Source organism: Stegodyphus dumicola, chromosome X2 (assembly GCF_044657685.1).
Source record: "Stegodyphus dumicola isolate Sdum_Otavi_A_Nest chromosome X2, ASM4465768v1".
NCBI lineage: Eukaryota > Metazoa > Arthropoda > Arachnida > Araneae > Eresidae > Stegodyphus > Stegodyphus dumicola.
The window spans coordinates 18,137,609-18,161,964 of NC_140781.1; the positions used below are offsets into that span (position 1 = coordinate 18,137,609).

General features: G+C 34.6%; 1 protein-coding gene across 2 annotated transcripts in view; it reads left to right on the forward strand.

The window, feature by feature from the left end:
* Positions 1-24,356, forward strand: part of LOC118181398 (spectrin beta chain, non-erythrocytic 1-like) — a 239,244-nt gene that overhangs the window by 175,428 nt on the left and 39,460 nt on the right. For both annotated transcript variants that reach the window (XM_085809705.1, XM_085809706.1), the window contains exons 54-59: positions 3,270-3,330; positions 7,552-7,653; positions 13,215-13,403; positions 13,506-13,583; positions 17,604-17,861; positions 23,305-23,592. In XM_085809705.1, coding sequence (XP_085665831.1) covers positions 3,270-3,330; positions 7,552-7,653; positions 13,215-13,403; positions 13,506-13,583; positions 17,604-17,861; positions 23,305-23,592 — 976 coding nt within the window. The remainder of the gene's footprint in view (positions 1-3,269; positions 3,331-7,551; positions 7,654-13,214; positions 13,404-13,505; positions 13,584-17,603; positions 17,862-23,304; positions 23,593-24,356) is intronic.

Genomic DNA, 24,356 nt, shown 5'->3' on the forward strand with positions numbered 1-24,356 from the left:
CGAGAATGACGCGACATTTTGTAGGAAGATTAAACAAGACGGGGGACGAAGGATTCCACGAAAAAAAAAAAAAATTAGTTCCAAAAGTCACCGCTAGGGGAATATTTGGCGCTGTGTAATAAAAAATAGAGTGTTAACAAATGCAAATCAATACGGAAATTACCTTTTATTTTGCATTCAAATGAGGTTCAATGTGGCTGCCGTTGTTGTGGACAGTTGCATTCTGTGCACAGTATGCACAACAGCAGAAAGTAACATGTCTGCAGGAATCTCCCGAACAGTCCGTGACATGTTATCCTTCAAGGTAGCCAGGTCCGGGACCACTCCTTGATAGACCTTGGACTTAAGGTAACCTCATAGCCAGAAGTCGCATGGGGTAACCGAGGTGGCCATGCAGTTGGAAAGTAGCGGCTAATGACTCTTTCTGTTGTGAATTTCTGTCGTAGCATCTGTTGCACCCGTACAGCAACGTGTGGAGGGGCTCCATCTTGCATGAAAATGATTTCCCCCAGGCATTGTCTTTGCTGAAGTGCCGGAATGACAAAGCTGTTCAACATGTGGCGATATTTCTCTCCGGTAACAGAACAGGTTTCCGTTCCTGTCGGGGTAATGTTCTCATAGAAGAATGAACCTACGATAAATTCCGCTGTGAACTCACACCAAACAAGTACCTTTGGTGAATGTAAGGGAGTTTCTGTGACTGCATGTGGTGATTTGTCATCCCAAATTCGGCAGTTCTGGGTATTCACAGTTCCATTCAGGTAAAAGTGGGCTTCGTCTCCCCATAAGATCATCCATCACGGCCAAGCATCATCCACCTCCATTCTGGCAAGAAAGGTGAGAGCAAACGTCAATTGCTTATCATGGTCGGGGTACAGTAACTCCTGTACACGGCTGATCTTGTACGGATAGAAGTTGATAATCTTTCGTAAGATTTTCCATACCGTACTGTAAGGCATATCCATAATAAAAGGTAATTTTATTCCTTATTAATTTGCATTTGTTAACACTCTATTTTCTATTACACAGCGCCAAATATTCCCCTAGCGGTGACTTTTGGAACTATTTTTTTTTCGCGGAATCCTTTGTCCCCCCCCCGTCTTGTTTAATCTTCCTACAAAATGTGGCGTCATTCTCGCAAATAGATCGCGCTACAGAACATTGTGAGCACTGTCAGTTTAATTATGGCCACTCGGTACATTGTGTCCTTTATGCGTTATTCCCTTAAAATATTTTCATAGATGAACTTTCTTTCGAAACAAAATACCATTAAATAAATTAATAAGACAGATTTGGAAAAATCCGTTGCCGGCAGCTGGGTTCGGCCTGAGGATTTCTCGTTGGTAGCTCCACGCGATGCCGCGCAAGGTTTTCGGCGCATGATGACAAGGAAAGAATTTAAATAATATGAATGTTACTTGAAAACCCAGCCCCCTTTTTTTTTCCGTTTATTTTTTTAAAGTTGTGAGTTCTCTCTTCACACATACATTCACTGTAAAATCTTCTACCATGATACAGAATATGGTCGAAATCGGTGATGCCAAGATCATATGCATCTATTCGTAAGTTAAACTAGAGTGTTAAAAAAAAAAAGAAAAGTCTCTTTACAAATGTAGTAAAAAATGTCTCAGTTCACAAATGTAGTAAAAAATGTCTCAATTCTGATTACATTTAGGATGAATCTTGAATCAATTAATCAATTAGATCTTTTAGGTATAATACTGAGCAGTTTGAAAATATTTTGAAGTTCGACAGTTCTCCTGAGAAACTCACATGTTCAGATAACTTTACAAATTTTTTTTTTTTTTATTTAAAAGGCAAATATACACTGTTTGCTTTAAGGATAGATAAGCCCTATTTTTACAAGTGTCATTAAAAAGTTACATGATATCATAATAAGATATCACATAAATCCTCATAATGAAAATACCTGAGTAATTTTGCTGTATTATGCATTTCTGAATTCCTGAGTATTCCCAAATAAGTCAAAAACTTCTAAAAGTAATATTTTACTTTTAGAATTAGAATATAGTGGACAGAAGTATAAATGCGCCATTTAAATAAAATCATCATTAGCTGTCCAAAGGGCAAACTAAAAGCGTTTACATAATTTTGACCATACTTTTAGAATAACTTATCAATCATTTAAAAAAAATTTCAGTTCTAATATATCGATACCCTGTTGTTTTCATCCTTTATTCGTAATACATGTTTTCTGCACAGATTTAAATTTTACGCGGATCATTCAAAATTTTGCAGTCGCTAGCTGTTGTTGACCTCTCCAATCTCGTGGCGCCATCTGTAATTATTATCCTGAACTAATTGCTTCACAGTTTGATTTATATAATTAGATAGTTATTTTAAAGGCGATATCAATAGAGAACACATGTGAAGTGTATGTTCATTAGCCTGCTGCTGCAGAAAAAAGAATTTCGAACCATTTAGTCTCCAACCCAGTGCTTTACTGGTCACTCCAAAACAGTTAAGTTACCATGAAGCAAGCAGTAAAATAGCCATATCTTTCGTGGGCGGCTCTCGGAGCACCCCCTCAATTTTATTTGTTTCTCTTTGGAAGGATATATTTATACATGACTTATAGTTGGTTGCTTAATTGATTATGATCACGAGAGACAGTTATTTTGCCTTAGAAGGGATGCCTTTGTGAAGGATTCTCTAAGGGAAACTGGCTGATATTCATGTTACACATATGAAAAACTCCACACAGCCATTATTTTTGCAGTAGGAACATTCGAGTTAGTAGTGCTTAGTGGTCTTATCCATTCGGACAGAAAAGGTCTGATCAGATAGGAAGTTCAAGTTAAAATAATACTTGAATACCAGTTATTAAAGACATTGGGACAATAAGAATGAGCGGTAATTTTCATTAGAAATGCAAATTTATGAAAATTGCCGCTGTTTCTTGGTGCCTAAACATCGCTAATAATAAATAGGAAGTGTGATAACCTCGTTCCAGCTCTTACAGATAAAATAAAAGACTAAACATTTCAATGGTGAAACCATGCGTGATAAAAATATCTGAGCTCAAATTATTTATAGATAAAAATGTAGCTTGCATTTCATAACCATAATGGTTTCAACTGCAGAGTAACTGAGATTCGATTATTTTAACTAGTTATCTGTTATTCTGTTCATTTTCATTTCTTGAAAAAAGAAGTTCTAATTTAAAAATTTGTGGTCAGTTAGGGAGCTACTTATTATTCATTATTTTCTTTAGTTTATTCAATTTTAATATGATATTCAAATTCTAGGAAGGAATACGCAGATTCTGCATACACCAGTTTAAAATTTGCGAAAGAAGTGAATGATTTTGTAAGTATATATTTTAATATCATTTACGAAGCAAAGTAACACTGTGATAGACGATATTTTATGCAAACAGCGTTAATATTTCTTGTTTTGTCATTTCATATTATTAATTGATTAGAAAATAATATGCTTACAAGGCATACGGGTAAAAAGGCTAAAGAAATGTAAATTGAGCCATTAATCTGACTTATCTGAAAACCTTAAATTCGATTAAAGTAAATGTGCTTTTGAGGTAGTAAACAGAAGAAAACCTTTTACTGGTAGAGATGAAAATCATGTAGATGCAAAGAATAAAACTAAATAAGCGCAGAGCCATTGGGAATTACCTTGTATCTGTTTCCACCAATAAGAAAACTGGTCATCTTAAGTGACTGGTAGCGTTAAGATACTTGATAATCACATTTTAAACGAAAAAGTACCATTTTATCAAATTATAGGCTTCGTGATACTGTTAAATTGTATCAGTATACACAGTAAAGGCAACGCAACACTTGAACAATATGAAGTTTATAATGGATGGGTCATTGTACCTTATCTATCTCATCTCTCTAGCTAACTCAAATTCGGTGAGAATATAAAGTATAATTCTTCTAAAAAGATATACAAAAAATATTTTATTGGCTTTTGAAATATATATAAAAGTATTTCTAGGTGGAAAAAATGTAGCGGATACAAAAATAAATCATTAAAATTCAACATGAAAAGTCAACTTACTATAACATTAATATAATCCTGAAACAAATTTATCGAAATAATAATAATACATCAATATAATTGAAAAATAAATTAAAATAATTTGATAACCAGTATCAAAAAACTAAACTTATATCTGAAAAAAATTAAGAAAACTCACATAATGTTAAATAATTTCGCACATTTTGAAAACTGTGCAAACAGCTAAGTATACTTTTATACCGTATCTTATCTATTTAAAACTATTACTCTTTAGCGAAATCTTGATATGTTCATGTTAGAGTTTATGATCATAATAGTTAATTTCATAGCTCTCTACGGTTTTGATTCTTTGGATCACTTATGTGTATCCTTAAGGAATTGTAAAGGGGAAAAAATAACAATTCTCTGAAAATTTAATAGACAACATTTTGAAAGGAACACACTGCAGAATTAATGTATATAGTGTCTTATGTTTTTCATTGAGAAAAGCCAACTTTTCGCTAGTCTTGAAAATATAAATCTCCTTGCTACTATAACTAGAAAAAAAAAGTTAAAATATTATTCAGTTTTCTTCCCCCATTGATGTGAGGTTTTTCATTGAATTCGCATTTGCTTATACGTTTTTGGCCAAAACTTTTCAAAGATTTCTGCTCAAAATTTAAATGTTGTATGTGTGAAATATAGTAAAAATATATTTAAAAAAAAGTTTATAACCTCACGCCAAAAAATACCTCTTTCTAAATTTAAGAAATTGTAGTGAACTAATAACTTTAATTTGGTAATAGCCCTTTTATTTCTCATTTTAATTTGGCTACATCCCTTCCTGCCCTGAAGCTACTACCTATTTATAATATCTCTAAATTAATCCGCGTTTGATGTTAGCGTAGCAAATGCGGATTTTTTTTTCCCCTATCAGATTAAAGAAACTTCTTGCTATTTGACTATATATCTCGCTGCTGCTGAATGAGCCATTTGTTTTGCCGCATTCCTCTTGCTCTTCCAGCACGTACTATTCATCTCTGTCTTGGCCATTATCTAAAGCTGTGATAAGTTAATATATAAAATTGCGGGGTGCGTCTTGCATCCACAATTATATGTGATTGGGAATATGTATCGCAAGAATTAAGTGTCCAGAAATTATGTTCTGTCTTCGGCTACGTTTATCTGCGAATGTCATATGCAACCGTCTTCTAATCATCAAGATAGTTACAGAATTTATTACATATATACACAAGTATGTCTTCTGTATCGAAAACTGTCTTTTTGATGGAATCCTTATTTACAAGATTTTTCATAATCAGTGCTACAACGTTACAGAGGTAAAAAGTAACGTCACTATGATGCGCAAATTGTTTACGGTATCCAAACTGTAGATTTAAAAAATATTTTGTTCATCCTGTAGAAACATAGATTTCTCTCAAAGATTTTACTCATATGCAATTTTACACCGAAACGATAAAAAACAGAACTAAGAAATCGACAGTAAGAATTAAAAAAAAAAAAAAAAAAAAAAAAAAAAAAAAAAAAAAAAATCGCAGATCATTTCCAGCGTTGCAAAACGCTTTACAGAAAAGTCTGCCGCATTGATTAACAAAACAACGAGTATTTCAGCAAGATGGCCATAATGACTTGTTAAATGGAAAGGATGACATAAGAATTAGTACATTCGAAAATCTGTATAGATTTCGTGCCAGTGACAATTACGGGTACCCTATCCAGCGACGATTACGGTCTAAAGAAAGGATAAAACAAGTTAGCATAGAGTAAATAGAGAAAGAAAACTTTCAAATATGACTGTTAATAAAATGAAATGAAATTTCTGAAAAAAGGTATTATAAGTGCAATACCGTTAATAAAATGAACTGAAATACCAGGAACATCTCCACTTAAATATCGTACAGATAACATTGAAGGCAGAAATATATCACAGATAAATTTATCTTAAAACAATAATAATAGTTAACCATTTGGACCAAAAGAACATGTAAATTTAATGTTGGTATATTTTAAAACTTTAGCTTCTAAATTCAAGATAATTTTGGTTTATAAATGCTAGAAAAGCTTTGAACAACATAGAATTTTCCCACTTTTGCTTGGAAAAAAAAAAAAGCAACAGTGATTGGAAGCTATGTGTCTTTTGTTGCCAAGTAGCGTAAGTAGTTAGAATATGTCACTTCTGGATCATGAGGTTCTGAGGCTCATGACCCTGAACACTCCTGGGGGACACAGAGGGCGAAGCTTATGAGACGCTCAGGGAAAGTGCTGCTGCTGAGTTATCAAGGACGCGTTACAACATGTTTCCTCCTGTTCGTGACATCATACCGGATTGCAACATGCGGAGTCACGCACATGTTGCATCCTGTATGGAAAGGGTTCTGTGTCGTTATGAACATCAGCAGGCTGTTGTGACATGATACCGAATTTTTGATTATGTTGATCCACGCTCTCTTTAGGATATTCTAGAGAATATTCTATACTCTGCCGCCAGAGAGCAATAGTCTGTGCATGTTCTGAATGGTTGTTGTAGATGCCAACAATGACTGAGAGACACTAGATTCTATTCCATAATTTCTTCTATTGTTTACCCATCTGCAATTGATTTTCACAATATTTTAGCTTTCATCTTCCTCTTATTATTTTTTTTTTTACATTCACATACTTTGATCTTTTTATTGTTTAATAATTAAAATGTTGACAATTTCATTTGGTAATTATTTCATATCTATCATTAAACATGCCACCAAAAAATAAACAGTTTTACTGTTCCTAATGAGTGAGTACGGGATATTTTATTTCATTTTCTCCCAATAAAGCTTGGACTAATTTAATAATATGTAACATAAATATGCTTAACTTTCAAATATCCTAACTGAAAGTTAATTAAAGTTAGTTGAATCAGTGTTAAAGAGCTGATTGTGCAAAATGATTCGTGATTTTTGTGTGTATGCTGATAAGGTTGGAAAAAGTGTATTTCACGTTTACCCTCTTATTGTTAATCAACAGCCGATAAGACTCATTTTTAGGTATATATAATTGCGCGTTTTCTAATATTTATTGGGAATTATGGGTAAATAACTTAAATTCGGTAAAGGTTCCCTCATAATTTGGGTAATATAGTAAATATTCTACAGTGGAACGTACTTTATTTCGTATTTAGTTCTTAACATTATATCTGAATGGATTAAATAGTCTCTGGAGTTTTCGTATTGGAAAATAGCAACATTTAGGAACATTAATTAACTTACAAATCTCGTACGGTTATAAGAAATCGAAACATTATTTGTGTGTAAATTTGTACTGAAAAGGTGTTAGTTCTATAATGATATACTGAAATGCAGCTTTAACAAGTACTACAGTTATCTTTGGAGTACCTTTATTATGAGAATGAACAACTTTTGTTGTGAGTGAAGTCGATATCGGATATCAACGTGCACTGTATGACTAATTACCAAGTTAAACATTAGTAAGATAATTTAATAGTTTAAGCTTTCATTTGATATTGTTTATAATTATTTAATAGTTATTTCAATGCAAAATTGTTTCTTTTAGGGAACAATTGTGACGGAAATGATTGAAGAACTTGAATTTGGAAAATTACCCTCAAACAGTTCAGATGCTCAAAGCCTTTTACGTGCTCATAATGATCTCAAAGTATTATTACTAATTTTGTACATATATAAATAATTTTGGTAATTTTTTTTTTTTTTTTTTTTTTTTTTTTTATGATATAACATGAAAATCTAAAGAGGCGATGCTTTGCTGAAAAATAAGAATACAGGGAAAATCTATTTAACATTAAGTAAATTGTTATATCGCTAAATGCACGAGATATTGCCAAGCTGGAGACGGTTTTAGTGATAAATTTTGTCGCCAAATTTCGCGAGAAATTTCCAAAACTTGCCAATATTCCGATCCCTGTAAATAATGGGTACTGCAAACGAATAACTAAAATTGATTCTATGTAGAAGCAAGAGTATCCGGCCCTCATATCCCTTCCGTTAATTTCGAGAAGTACGAGAGATTCCTCGTCGGCCGCGGTTAAACTATATAATACCGGAGAGAGCACCAGTTATTAGTAGTTGTTTAGTTGTCAGTGCAGTGTGGTTCGGAATATTAAGATATCTCCGTATTAGCTTCTCTCTTCAGATGCGCTTTGCACTGAGTTGTGTTTAACGTCCGCAGTTGTTTGAAGTATACTGATTGTACTCTGTGATACTGTGAAGAGCTGAAAGAAAATTTTTGTGGAAAATTCACGAACTGTGAAGGGCGAACTGGTAAAATAAATTTTATCAAGATACCATCCGTTTTGTGCTCGTTCAATCAATTACAAACCCGAACACAGGGAACACTTTGCCATGTACTGCCTTTCTTCATTTAGAAATGAAAATATCATCCCATTTATAAACGTATCTAAAGTTTAAAAACCTTTTGCAAAGCGTTTAATGCGATCGTTCTGTTGCTCTAAGTGTATTCACATGGCTGTAAAGAGTATTCCCCCTGACGGGATCATTTGTCTTGCCTAATACGAAAACGTGTATTTTAAATTAAAGAATCGAAGCGTTTGTTATTAAGTTCTTTTACATCATTATTTACACTGAATTTCATAATTTTTTTTAATTCTCTCGAATATACGTTAGTGTGCAAAACTTAAACAACTTTTCTGATTTGGGTCGTTTGGGTCGTAATTCAACAAAAAAATTCATCTGGGAGATATGAAAGTCACACTACAGAGGCACAATTTAGTACTTAAATGATGAGAAAAGTGTAGTAGAAAAAAAATTAATAGTTGCTTCTGATGAAAGTTTTCCGCCAGAAAACGTTCTTAATAAAGTTAGGAAAAAAAACAAAGCAATACTTTTAGTGCAGGTAGTAATTACTACCCCAATCTATGATTTTCTGCCAACGTTTTGGTAGTTTTTCAAAGCTTTCGGCCCAGAAACTTGGTGGCCGCGAGTCCAAAAACAGATCAACCTCATTTCCGACGTCCAATGCAGAATAGAAGATCGCACCAGCAAGATGTGGCTGCAGGTGTAAAAAAAGGTAAAAGTCCGAAGGAGCGATGTTGGGGCTATATGGTGTGTGTTGCAAAAGATCCCATTAGAGTCCGTACAGAGTCAAGACGGTGAATGAAGAGACATCTGGTTTTGCATTATCTTGATGGAACATTATCTTTTTGCTCCAGAACTCAGTTCGATGTTTTTCCTTGATAGCAGCGTCAACACAGACTAGCATCTCGCTGCACACCTTGAGGGTTTTACCTTTTTCCAGATATTCTTTGTGAATAGTACCACGGAAATCCCACTAGCTATAAAGCATGATCATTTTATTAGTGAAATTGCGCTTTGCGACACTGCGGACAGGTTCACTGAGAGAAGACCACCCCCCTTTTCGGCCTGTGTTTTTGAAATAAATCCTCTTTTCATCACAAGTGACGATCCGGTCCGGAATTTTGTCCTTGCGTTGATATTTGAGCAGATTATTTCAGGCCTGAACACGTCTGTTCTTATCTGCTTTAGTCAGCTCATGCGGCACCCAGCGATGAAATTTGTACGTCAAGTTTAAGCGATGCATAGCGCAACTAATAGACATGGCATTAACATCTAACTTCTTAGCAAACTCTCAAGTGGTTGCATACTGATATTCTTCCACAAGTTCTCGTAGGCGGGTCCGATGAGCATCAGTAGGTCGGCCAGAGCGTTCTGCTTCTTGAATGTCATAGTTCTTGTTTTTGAACTTTCGGTACTAATCCTTCACAGTGTAAATATGATACAACATTAGTACCTAAAGCTGTATACATGATTTAGTAACATTCTGTAGCTGACATTTTGAAACAGAACTTGGAAGTAAATGATGGTTATAATCTGGCATGATAGTTCAGTTTCAGACACTTTGCATTTTATGGTAACGATATTTTTTACAAATTTCACAACACAGCAAGTCTTTTTCTTTCAAATACGAAACATCGTTTGACAAAATCTGATTAAACAAACCGCGTACTGTTTGCGCAGACAATATTTACGGTGGTGGGAAACTTGCGTTAAAATCCGATAGTATGCATACAATAGGGAACGAACAGAAAAAGGCTTGATTGACAGAAAGGCATCGGTACAAAAAAACCGTCTGGCCAAAAGGAAAACAACCAATCAAAGAGCCTTGGTAATGGATATGACCTCCCCTAAATGCCTTACACCTTCTCTCAATACTCAGCACGTGGTTATCTAATCGTTCTTGGGGTAACATTTACCTTTCTTCAAGGAGCAACTGTTTCAGTTGCCTGGTGCTCTTAGGAAGGTAAGATCATACCGCTAAGGGTCTCCCTAAATGCTCAGTGGGATTTAAATCAGAGGACATACTGGCTAATCCATTCTGCGGATATTCAGGAGCTCCTGAACAACATGGGTCCTATGTGTCCGCGCCCTGTCATGCACAAGAATAAAGGTGGGACCTCTGGCACCTCGAAAAGACGCAAGTAGAGGAGGATACTTTCATCAGTAACAATTTCAAGTACACCTCTGTCGAAAATGTGGAGCTCAGTCGTCCGTTGATCATAATGCCTCCCCACACAAGCTCGTCAGTATCTTTCAAACGAACTTTTTTCCTGATGCTAGTGGGAAGAAAGCGTGTCCTTACCTCTCTATATATCAACTGGAGCCGAGAATAGTTTGTCAGACTGAAACGACCCTCATTGGTAAAGAGGATGTGATACCATTGATGAGATGTTCGTTTGTGTTCACTACATTACTGTAAACGGTGCCGCCGATTGGCTGCTGTAAATGGTATGCAGTGTTCAGGACTGTGAGCGAATAGTTCAACTTTATGAAGTCGTCTGCCCTCAGTAAAACATGACACCAGCCGTCCGGTTGCCGTGCACAACCGCTTATCAATGTTGCTCGCTGTCTGGTTTAGATCTCTTTTCGCCGGTAGGACGATATATAGGTTATCAGTCACCGTTGCTTTTCTGTCGTTTGGAAGGCTTTCTAAGTTTACGAAAAAGCACTTTAATCAATTATTAACTTTTGGGCGACAGGTGTACGCTCCTCCTCAAGCTTTCAAATCATTCTACAACGTGTGAAGGCATCTTGATGTTTTCTTGTATCCATATTCCACGTAAAAACTCATTTTCATCTGGAAGAATGTCTGGAACTGCGCATTCCTTTCTTCTTTTTAAGCTGCTTTGCACTGTTCGCGTTGATTTCTCGAGATTTGCGTGGCGTATGGTATAAGTAGGGTGACGTATGGTTTTTGCCTGCCCTAACGTCAAGGTGCTTATATTTGCATATGCCTAACCTTTCTACCGAGTTGACTTTTTAATGTACTGACTGCAAAAAGCCTTTTTCAGCAATTCATGGTTGCATGTCGAAAACGGAATTTGTTGCTTAATTTTGCACATTAGTGTGTTATGAAATTTTATTTATCATATTTGATAAATATGATTAAATCTTTCACATTTATTCTCACTTGAATTTATTATGCATGTTAAAACAGATGATGTTTTTAAAAAGTCACTGACCGGTCAGGCCGTATATACAGGGTGATTCAGAATTCATCATCAATATTTGGTGGGGAGGTAGGAAATAGGAAAAGAAGGAGATTTCACATGAGGAAGTATGGGCGCAAACGAACGCATGGTGGTGTAGAGGGCGCTGTTTGTACACAACTTCCATACATAAGCACAGGTGTTTGACGTGTGCAGCCAGTCGTCATTCGACTAGGTGACTTTGCAGAAGTAACATGAACCGGTATACGTGGAATGAACTTGCAGATATGCATGTAAATGCCAGGCATATTCCAGAAGGTCTGGTTGTCCATGCAGCGCCGTTGTGAGTCATGCATTGTAGCACATGGTCAGCAGTTCGAGCACCTCTTGTAAGTCTGTAAAACCGATTCAAAGAAATGTTATATGTAAGATAACAAATGTTTTTTCCCTTACTACTTCCTTTTTATGAGTTCTTTCCATTAGTGAACTGGGACGCATATGCCATGTAGTAGGGGGTCATTTTGCCCTACTACATGGCATATGCGTCCAAGCATTCCTATGTGAAATCTTCTTTTCCTATTCCCTACCTCCCCACCAAATATTTTGATGATGAATTTTGAATCACCCTATATATTCGGACAAGAATATTTTTTGTGACGTCTTTAAAAAAGTACATACATGTGATTGATTTTTTATGCATATCCAGGAAACTAAGGCAATATATTAAAGGTGTGTAAATCCAGGTATAAAGTACCAGGGACATTTTGGCATAAAAATATTAAAAAAAAAAATGCTTCATTCTCATGGCAGTTTTGGAAAACTGAGGATTTCTTCGGAAAGCATTTGGCCAGAGAGAAGGTTTTAAAACTCGTAGTGAAATTCAGATTCTACTCCATATTTGATATTAATATCAAAGTTTTAAGATAGTTGCGCAGTGATTTTTTTATATGTGATAAAGAATGGGAATACTCAGCGTAAGAAATCAATTCATGGCCATTTTTAATGAGAAATAGCTATGTAGTTTCAAACTGAATAATTTTTGTTTCCTGAAATGGATACTGAAAGGTAACTTATCAAAAATGGCAGTTATTATAATTAAAACAGAATTTGATGGAAAATAATTATTTCGGTGAAAGGAATTGAAACCAAAAGATAGAGAAACACGCTAAAATAAAACACACAATTAGGCAAGAAAGCAACCTTATCTTGGCATAGATTTTCTCCAGAAAAAAAACTTTTTTATTTCTGTAGGATAGGGACCTCACTTCCCTCAGAATCGATAGAGTTTCATTCAAAATTTACGACAAACAAAGGTTGCTTATTTGCCTATTTGCATATTTAAACAAAATTGGAACTTCACAGTAATTTAGGTAATCTATTTTTGGAAAGCTCAAGCGGAACTTGGAGAAGCTTTAATCACGAAGGAAGGCAGCATTCCCAAGATCAATTTGAGCTTCTAAAGAAAACTATTTCGTACTTGAATATTATAAAATTGCGAAAAGGATAATCATTGATATTATTTTGATTTTTACTATTCTTCCAAAAACTGAACTTAGACTTATTAATCCCCGTTGAAACAAAACCTCCTTCAGCGTTGTGTGTATTATATGCTTAATGAAGATATGATATATTAAATGACGTAATAGTGGAAATTTTTGTAGTTATATCTTTGAATTTCATATTAATCAAAAAAAGAGGATTATAATATATTCAAGTGATATTTATTTGCATCTAGCCACAAATTATCACCCGCCAAGAAGAAATAAAAGATCTGCAAGCAACTGGAAATCGTATTAAGAATCACTCGGAGATATCTGCTAAACTAATAGAAAGCAGCCTAAAGAATTTACAAGACATGAGTAACAATCTTGAAACTGCATGGCAAACACGATTCAAAGTACTTTCTCAGAACCGTGACATTCAGGTAATTTATTCTTCAGAATGATGATAGCATAAATAAATATGAAATTTTTAATTACTTTTCATTTGAAGCATTCAGAACTCAACGGCAATGTTTTTCTTACAGATTTTCCTGGAGAAAGCTAAACAATTTGAAAACTGGCTGTTATCAAAAGAAGCTTTTCTTGCAAACCAAGATATTGGTGTAAGCATTTTCACTTTTTAAAATTTTTTAAAGGAAGTTTAATTAGCTATGATAAGGACTAATAGACTCATTTGAAAATAAGCTATGAATAAAATTGAATTTAGTTTGCTTAGATCTTGATAAATCCTCCAAATATTTCTTTAAATTCAAAATTATTAAATTCATGGTGCAGCTAGCCAGTAACTAGATATAGATTTTTAAATGCATATTTTTTACGATCTTTATAATTTGTAACTGAGACTCAAACTAATGAATCTCAAGTTTTGAATTCTTTTTCCAATGGCAGATTGTGAACAGCTACAGTGTAACCCAGTCCATTAATCTATACAAGGCCAGATGTGGCGGTCTCTTTATTATGGAGGCACCTAATAGGTGGGCCACCATCGCCTTCTATGAAGGGACGGACAGTTACAACCATGCCTTCTCCGAGATTCGAACCCAGGCCCTTCGGTATCGCAGCCAGGCTTCCCTAACCACTATACCGTCTGGGCGGCAGTTCTGAATTCTAAGATCTTAAATATTTTAAGAGCACTTGTTTCATTTGATTATTCGTCGTATTGCGTGTTATGAAGCATGCGGTACAAAATACCATTCACATTTTACTTTTGTTAATTCTGTTCTACGTTCTTTAAAATAAGTATGCACTTTTCAGCAGTCAAACAAAGTTAAGATCTAATGAATGCATAAAGTTTTATAAGCCACTGTAAAACTCAATAAAATTTATAATGGTGCCATTTATATGATCCATTATTATTATTATTTCCATTATTTTCTATAGCAAAGTATCATACCAACAACGTACATGTTCAGCTCAAATATATAAAAATAAGAAAAAAATTAAACTGTAGGCTATTAGAATCGCTAGCCCAAAACGGCGGTATGCAACAAATGTCAAATTTACATGAAAGGTACTACATACTGGGATACTCAAATGATTAACATTCCACCGCCTGCGCAGAAAGCAGATATGAGTAACACTATCTATATTTTGCATAAATGGGTTAACTGTAGAGAGAGTTTCTCATTTGTAAATAACCTTTGAAAGTCTAGTGTTTGTATGAAGGTTGCGTTATGCCTCGTGTAAGAAAAAAGAAATTCCTTCCAGCACATGTCGGAATTCAACTGCGGTAGGGTCATGGCCTATTGGTACTGCGGTTTATCATTCTGCGACGTTGCTGGTCGTGTTGGTCAGGGTCTCATGACTCTCAAGCGGATATGGAATTCATATTGAATGCCACGCAGGATCTCAGCGGACCTGGTCCAATAACGCCCTAAAGGACAGACATATTCTTATCTTAGCCTAATGGGATCGTACTGCCATGTCACGTACTTGGTTCGCGTGCTGGACGACAAGTGTCTATACTAAATTTCGACGATGTCTACAACACAACGGACTGTCAGCAAGGAGACGATTTTTGCTGATTTCCTTGACGCTGCAGCAGAGGCAGTGGAACTTACAGTGGTGCGACGAACGACAACGATGGGCACAGGAGTGGCACCACCCTGTATTTTAAGGCGAAGATTTGCTTATCCGTGAGTGGAGACACCGGGGAGAATGAACACTGCCAGCCTGCATTCATATTTCCATACGGGTCTAGCAGCAACTGTGCTAGTATGGAGTGCCACTGGGCATACTGGGCAACATACTTTTTGTTCGCATAGGCAGTAATGTGGACAGCCGCCGTGTTAGATTTCTGATGTGTTAAGGCCGTCGCTGTGCTCTGTCTTTGAGACATACGTAATAACCTCATTCAGCAAGATAATTCATGATTGGATGCTCTCCATGCTATCCTAACCTTCTTCGATATAGAGGGTGTTCGACTGTTGTCCTAGTCTAGATTTCTCATCCATTTAGAATATCTCATTGTAGGTTGCCATATACTAGCACGTCACCACTAGGTCGCCAGGCACTGGAATTGATGAATTCTGGTATAGATTTGAAGCCGCATGAAATAAGTACCCGTATCTGTTATCCTAACTCAGTTCTACTCGATGCCCAGTCAAATTACAGCCGGTGTTGATACCGGAAGGGGCATTTTGGATGTACTGAATTCTTCAAACTGTGTACTCCTAAAGCACCTGCAAATTTAATCATGGCTTCCTTCCATTATACTATATATGTACAATAAATAAGTGCTTTTTGGTTTCTTTCCTGGGTAGCAATTTTAATGTACAGCAATGTAAGTTTGGCGTAAACAAAGGTTACGTTTTTCTCCATATATGAACGACGGTGAAATTTAATACAGCTTCAAAATCAAAATAACAGAAAGCTTACAATGCGTAGTTATTTTCCTAGTCGTAATCCTTAGTTGGGGGCCGTGCCCTACGTTATAAATTCCACAATGTAATTCTTGAAATAGCGTAAAGATAATGACTGCTTATTGATCATAATACTTCTAAAGTCTGATTTGTTCTGCACATCGCTGCCCAAAATTGTGTGCCTATCCCTGGTAGTTGATCAATATTGCTAAAGATTTGCTTAACTGCATGGATGTTCAGTGAGATTGATATCTAACAAAGATCCTTAAATTCAAACGTATATTCCTATATAGGCTTCTTATATATGCTTAATTTCTAAATCTAAGATTACAGACGACTTAGACTGAGAGTACTACATCTTAGACTACAGGTATTCCATTAGCCAGTTTACTGTATTTCAAAGCTTAAAAGGTCCAAGTGAGGTGTAATCCTTCTGACGCATTTAGCGATAGTAGTAAGACATGACTGTGATTTATAGAAATTCAAATGTTGTAACAATATAGCAATAATAGTTATTCAATTATAGCAAAAACATAATGTGTTCTCTCACTAATGTGGCCTGTCGTGTCGACTTGTAAGATTCATGTAATCCGGAGTAAGGCATTGACCTCGATAACACGATACAGCAATGATGATTAAGTTATGTAGGGCAAAGTACACATTGCTATCTAGTGAAAGGGAGAAAAGCCTTCGTGAAGGACTTTCACGTTACATACGGGATACACTATGTAAAATATCCAAGCTGCCAGCCCGTTTTCTTGGGTTCGAATCAGGGTTGAACTACTAATATTCAGTGGTTATATTGTAAGGATCTTAAGTTTTACTAACGTTTATTTTATTTTAAATCTTTACTATCACTTCTTATTTTCTACTTCCGGCCAGAATTATAAGCGTGAAGGAGTTTATGCAAAGTTGTCTGGCGAACGCCAAGTATTTAAGTGTGGCCTTTTTGCCAAGCAGAAGAGAGGAAGCCGTGAGTTCGAAGCAGGCCGCTTACCTTAGAAGTTACGCAGTTGCTACTTTGCCTTCCAGGCCAGAGGTTTTAATCCTCTTGATAAATTAAACGTATTGTAGTGTTCACAGTCTCTGTGCTACATACGCTTTCTGTTATTATAAGGCCAATCTTATTCTAAAGTTAAATTAGAGTTTAGTTTTATTTTGATATCTTTTAAGTTAGACCCCGAGTGGAGGGTCATTGTATTCCGAAGTACGGAAGTCATTGTATATAAAGAAAAAAATAAAGGGTTTTGTATACCCTTCGTCTGTATCCTGTCTACTTACTACAATTAGTGAACATAGCTTTAGTAAGCTCTCTGTTCTAGTCAGGTCATTGTATTTTCCGAAGAAGGTTAGAAGAAACATTGAACCTGATAATATCTACTTCGCCTACAAATTTCTAACGATTTTCTGAGATTGCAAAAGGAATGCAGTTAATAGATTTCTCAGCTTCAAGATGTATTAAGCCTGTTTTATATTGTTAGACTTTGCTTTCACCTCTGAAAAAGAATAATTATTACGTCCTTATTTTTCTTATTTTTATGTCATGAGTCATATGAGTTCTTATATTTATGTCAATGTGATAACTCTGTCTAGTTCAGTGGCTGAAAATTTAAAAATAACTTCTAGTTGTCCCCTTCTAGGACTTTAGTATTGATGTAGATGGTACACCGATTAAACAGTTCAAACATTAACTAATTCGAAATTTGATTGTTTCTGAAAAATAATAACTGTTTTTTTTAATAGTGATTTGATCTTCCATAGGATTCCATGTCAAGCGTTATGGCTCTCATTCGGAAACATGAAAATTTCGAAGAGAGTTGCTTTGCAAATTTTGAGAAAATCAATGAAATCGAGGCAATGGCTAGAGATCTTGAAGACCACGAAGATAACGAAATTATTCAATCTCGTTTTCAAGCAATTTGCCAAAGAAAAGAGGCTTTGCAGGAAGCATGCACACGTCGTAGAAATATACTTCAGGATGCAAAGTCTCTTCAGCAATTGCTTTTAGATATATACGAGGTAAGTTAAAAATTTATGTGGAAATTTAAAAAATAATGCTAAATTAACATCCATTTAAATTAAACAACATGCACTTCATAAATTTTGTTAGCATGTTTTCTGAATTAAATATATCTTTACCCATACGGACAATTTTTCAGTTGGATGAGCTTTTGGACTTTCCTTTTTAGCTTTAATTTTCTTCAAGATTCATAATTAGTTTTTAACAATCACATTTAATTTGATTATTGAATGCAGATATAACTTCTTGTATTTTAAACAAAGCTCGCGCATCAAACTTCTGTATCACTTTACATAGTCAAATACCTATTCACTAATATCTGTTTAATTACAAGTCTTTTTATTTTCAAGCTGAAAATACTCACATGGTCGTGGTTTGATAATATGTCACATGCCAGTTTGCCATGCATCACAGAGTCTGCTATCTTTTAGTTAAAGCATCTGTTCATTTACTGCTTTTATAAACCAGTTTTCAATCGCAAAATTTATGTTTTCAGATATATATGAGGATCGTCCATAAATTGAAAACCTTTCAGTTATGCAAAATGAACAACACAATATCTATTAAAAAACAGTTTCTGTTACATACCTGAAGCTTCCTTCTCCACATAATCACCTCCTACATTTAAACATTTGTCGTATCTGGTCCAAGCTTCAGAGTTCCCATGTCTTCTTCCGCCAGTTCATTAAGTCAGATGGTCTCTGATTTCTCCAACTCTTTATCACTTCCAAAATACTTAACACCTAGAAATTCTTTCAGCTTAGGGAAAAGGTGGAAATATCTAGGAGCAAGGAGTAGAGGGTTGTCTCCTGCCTATACGGTGAATGATCAAAATTTCCCATTGGAATTGATATAGCAATTCTTGAGTCAGAGCAACAGTGTGAGGGCAGGCTTTGTCCAGAAACAGTAGGCACAATTCCTCCAGAGAGCATTCCTCGCTCTTTGTTTTTGATGGCTCGCCGGAGTTTTCTTAGAATCTCACATTAACAATTTACACTGGTCGTAGTAGCTTTTGGCATAAAATACACCAAAAGAACACCTTTACGATCCCAAACGACGGTTGCCATAACCTTTCGTGTTGAGAGAATCGGTTTGCATTTTCTCGGTGATGAGGGATGATGCCACTCAAGTGATTGCTCTCTCGGGTGATGTGGGACACCCAGGTCTAATCACAGCTCATAATTAGATCAAGAAAGGCGCCTCCATCTGTGTGATTTTGTGTCAAGAATGTCAATGCTGAGCCTATTCTCTGAGTTTTGTGCGGGTGACTGAATTGCCGCGGAAACCATCGTGCCCAAATTTTGTTGTAGCCGAGATGTGTTGACACGTTTCACCAAACAAAGAACAAGAAATGTCTGGAAACAAAATGTGCAATTACGCGCCTGTCTTGCAAGATTCTGTTACTCACTGCAGTCTTCAGGTCTGGCGGCAGAAGAGTATAACAAGAGAATTCTGATGCTCATGTACAAATACTACAAATATTTAAATAAAACTGTGATTATATAAAGACGTGAAGTAAACTTCAGCTATGCAGTAGAAGTTTTATTTTCCTAATAAATATTGTGTTTTCCCTTTTGTATAATTAAACGGTCTTTATTTTCTGAATGACCCTCGTATATATATATAATTACTGTACTCTACTATTTCATCAGTGACTTATTTTAAAGTCCATCAGAAGTGTCCTAAATGTTTTGGGTACTGTAGGGGGTAACGCTGCGGCATTCCAGGGATAAATAGAAAGGGTTAGTTCATTCCTTTGTTCGACTGCTCGCCGACGCGTGCCTAATGGGGGGACTTAACCGGCAGTAATCTGACGTCACTGTGATGCATCTGTTCTGATTTTCCGCGTTTAAAACTGTAGTTTCATTCAGCTGCGAGAGGATTTTTCTAGAGGTTGCATATTCCAAATTAATTTTAATCATATATATTTGTTTTCTAATGATGTAAATATTTAAAATAATTTATATATATATATATAATTTTGGTCAGTTTTTATTTTAAATTTTATATTGTAAGGTATCGTTTATGTAAAATGGTTTTTCGCGCTGTAGCAACGTGCCGTAGCACTTACAGAAGTACAAAAGGATGAGATATTTTATTTCATGGGACCAAATGAAAATTTGCTTTTGACGAAAGAATGGATACACAAATGTCAAAGACAAGATTCTATTGATGTGAAGAGCGGAAAAATCTGCAGCGAACATTTTGTATGCAGTGTTTATGAAGATGATATGAAAAATCGCTTGTTTGGATAGCCACAAAAAGAAACTGTTGAAATGGAATGCTGTATCGAAAGTAAATTATGATGACAATAGTAAATTGAAATTGGTGATGACAATAATAAATTAAATGTTAATGATTTTGAAATAAAACTCACAAATGAAAATGTAGATATTCATGAATGCCCCAAGTTTAAGGATAAACAAGAATGCATTGATAATTTGAAGAACAAAATAATATCCTTAGAAAATTGTATTAAAATATTGAAAAATAGAGAAAAGAAAAATTTTAGAATGTTTGTTCAGCGACAAACAAGGTGGACGACATCTAGAAAGAAATTTGTATCAAAAATTAAAATCTCAAATAGCGGGGAAAAAAAAAAAAAAAAACGGAGATTTTGGGAAAACGTCTAAAGGAAAAATCGTCGTTTGGAAAGGAAAAAAATCGGAATTCTTTTACTTAATATTAGCAAATTAAAGAAATGGTGCGCTAAATTTTAGTGTAGTCCAAGACTTCAAAGTAATGTTCTTACTCTAAAGAAGGAAAGAGGCGAATATTTGAATTCTGTAGAAAAAATATGCGTTCTCAGTTTCGACGAAATGCATATAGATTGAAAACTCTGCTATGACCATAAACTGGACCAAATTCTCTGTTCTTTTCAAAATGTGCAGTTTGTTTTAATCAGAGGTCTCATTTCGCACTCTGCCTCAAATTACTGAGAAACTACAAAATAAAGGGTTTGTTTTAGAAGATGGAACTGTTTTAAATTTTGATATTATTAAAGAGGTTTTAAATAGAGATTCAAAAGAAATCAAATTGTGTTACAAACTAAAACCGAATTATTTAATAGTCAAGGGAAACGAGAGATAAAAAGTCGCTCCAGCGAAAACATTATTTTCAAGAAATACCGCAAAAGGTATACTCCACCTCACAGGAAATCAAAAAGCATCTGACTTCTATAAGTTAATCGATAATATCTTTGGTATTATGAATAGTACCAACAAGAATAACAAGTACTTGTTAAAGTTATTCGTATTGTATCCTTTGTAACTAATTATTGATTCGATTCTGTGCTAGATTATCATTCTAAATAAAATATAATAGTATAAAACATCAAAGTAATTAGCATAAAGAGAAGTGCCTCCTCTACTCACGCTTTTGAAAAATTAAATAACTGGTTTAGGTACTGTGAGTAAAGCTATTTTGTCAAAATTAAGGTAACAATCTTACATACATTTATTTAATTGTAATATAGATGTAAGTATAAATTACAAAATTATTTTAAAAATATCTATTATTATACTGAATCGGAAGAGAAATATGCTAATGTAAAATTTACATTTAGGCAAAGAATCAAACGTAGATTAGCAGAAATTTTGCCATATATGTCATATATGTTTAAAACTATGTCAATGTAAAGTTGTTTTTTGAGTAAATTTAAATAGCTGCTATTATAGTTATTATAGTTATCTTAGAAGCAGTATAAAAATTCTCTCATTTAGCATGCAAATAAAGAAATGATTATAAATAAACGTGCATTAAAAAAAAAGAAAGAAAAAGAAAAAAACCTGCAAATAATAATAATAATAATGAAAAAAACAAAAAAACAAAAAAACACGGAACTTTATGTTAAAAGAGTAGCGCATTTTATCTATTATTTTAAAATTCAGTAACTATTATTACATTTTTTAATGGCTCAGTGTAAAATGCATGCAGCAATAACATTGTCTCTTCCAAATTATAGCTATCTTTCACACACAGCTCATTTTAAACGCTGGTTCAAAAATGCTAATTTCTAAGCTGTGAATTGCATCTCCACGCTCAGTGTCAGCATGACTACATCATCACTTCTCACTTTCTGCTTCAGGTGGAAAAGCTGTATAAGCTAGCCCTTCTCTTCTAAGTCCTGGCGGCATTCTCAGTCTTTTAACTTATCAGAGTGTCCAAACCTGCGTAAAATGCCTTTCTCCGTTGAGCTCTGATTCTATTGGTTACGAAGTTTATAGCCATGCATTAACTGCATTAATCGTGGAATCACCGTATTCTAAAATAATATCTAGCGCTGAATGCAACTTGCGAGGTTTATTGATGTTGGTTATATTAATACAATGACTTGAAGAGTTTTACATCATATAATAAAGTTTACCACACTTATACATGCAAACAAAATTTATTGCTAAACATTTAACACTACAAAAACAAGAAAAATGTAAATTTTGAACAATAAAGCATCCTTCTGGTATTCACAGTTTTAAACTAAGAAGTTATCGCAATACAGGAAAAGATTTTTCAAAACACTTTCGACATAATCAAGAACTTGGAAAGCGTATCTCAAAAAAAAAAAAAAAAAAAAAAAAAAAATAAGAAATAAAGAAAAGCAAACAAGCAAGATGATTAGCTAAAAAATACCTCCCCCCACTGAATAAATAAATGCTCATTTTTATCTATTTTTACGTACTCCACCATTGGGCAATATAAGGACAGATAGGGAGGGATGCCCTGTGGAAGACCTTTTAAATGAAACTGGGTCGTAGTGACGTTACACATGGGAAAAACACGAAAATGTCCATGCAGACAGCTCGTTCGCCGGGACTCGAGCCTCGGTCTGACTACCAGTCTCGCTCGATCACTGTTGGACCGATTAAATAAATAAGAAAAGTTTTTTTTTAATTTTCTTAAATTACTGTGTTTAATTATTTATATCAGAAAATTATTTTCATAATGTGAATATTAAACTTTCTAACAACAGGTTAAGATGTTAAACATGTCATTAAAAGGAATAGGCAAATGAAACCACAAAATTTGCATTTGTTTCTTCCAAAAAGTTATTTTTTTAACTGGCTGATCTTGTTACCAGTTAACGGTTGAAATATGTAAAAAGTAGCAATAATTTAGCATGAAATTAGATTTTAATCTTATTATATATGAATTACTTCTTAACATGTTGTATTGGCAGTGTATATCCCGTACAAAATTTCATATCAGCTTCCAAGTTTTGTTCTTAATTGTTGTTTTATACTTTGTAATGCAACTTAACAACTGATTAGGAAAAAACTTTGATATATGGTTGAGGAACACCTTAGTGAAATGACTAAGTCATTTTACAAAGAGGTTTATATATAACTGTCATTTATACATGTTTGAGACGTTATACACCGAGTTTTGTATATACTGCATGCAAGTGATGAAAAATTTTACAATTAGCATTTTTTTCTTTTATAGATCTCCCACTGGATGAGTGAAAAAATCCTGCAAGTTGAATCCGACGAATCCTATCGTGACTTAAGTAATCTCCTGAGCAAATGTCAGAAACATTCTGCGTTCGAAGCGGAAATATTAGCCAATCACGTCCGCGTTGTAGATGTTCTACAACAAGCACAAGATCTCATAGAAGCAGATCACTTTGCATCCGATGAAATCCGAAAGCACAGTCATGATTTGGAGCAGATGTGGGAAAAACTGTTAGATGCCACAAACAGCCGAAAAGAATGTTTGAACGATGCGAACAACGTAAGATCATTTAACTTCTGTCTAATCAATGTGAATTCTTTATGTAATCATGATATATTTATTTAGACCTGATGAAATGAGGACATTCTGGTCCATGACGTAAATAGCTTTGCCTTAGATAATTCCAAATTTATACGAAAACCAAAGCATTAGGCAACGAATATGTGTGTAGACTAAGAATTCGCCTTTATTACACTATATGCCACCCTGCATAATATAGAGCGCATTATATCTAGTCTAAAGTATTCAGAAATACAGAGTTAAGTAACTTAACAACTGATTAGGAAAAAATTTTGATATATGATTGAGGAACCCCTTAGTGAAATGACTCACTCATTTTACAAAGAGTTTTATATATAACTGTTATTTATACATGTTTTGACACGTTATACACCGCGTTATGTATATGTTAGGGTGAAACACCGAAATCTGGAGAATGTCGACTTTCACCGGTGAATGTCAACATTCACATAATCGCTTGGTGTATGTCCGAAATACTTTCCAAATACTCTTATTTCTGACTTACACCGGTCAATGTCGACATTCACCATGTACTAATGGTGAATGTTGAACATATAACAATATTATATTTTCTTCTCCGTAATTCAGTCGCGAATAAACGCACTTGAAACTTGAACTAAGAACTTAAGAACATAAGAACCTAAAACACACAATACATTCAAAATGAGAAAGGAAAATAATAAAAGTTAAAAACTTACTTAAATATACAGTACGTTCTAAATGAGAAAATAAAATAACAGTAA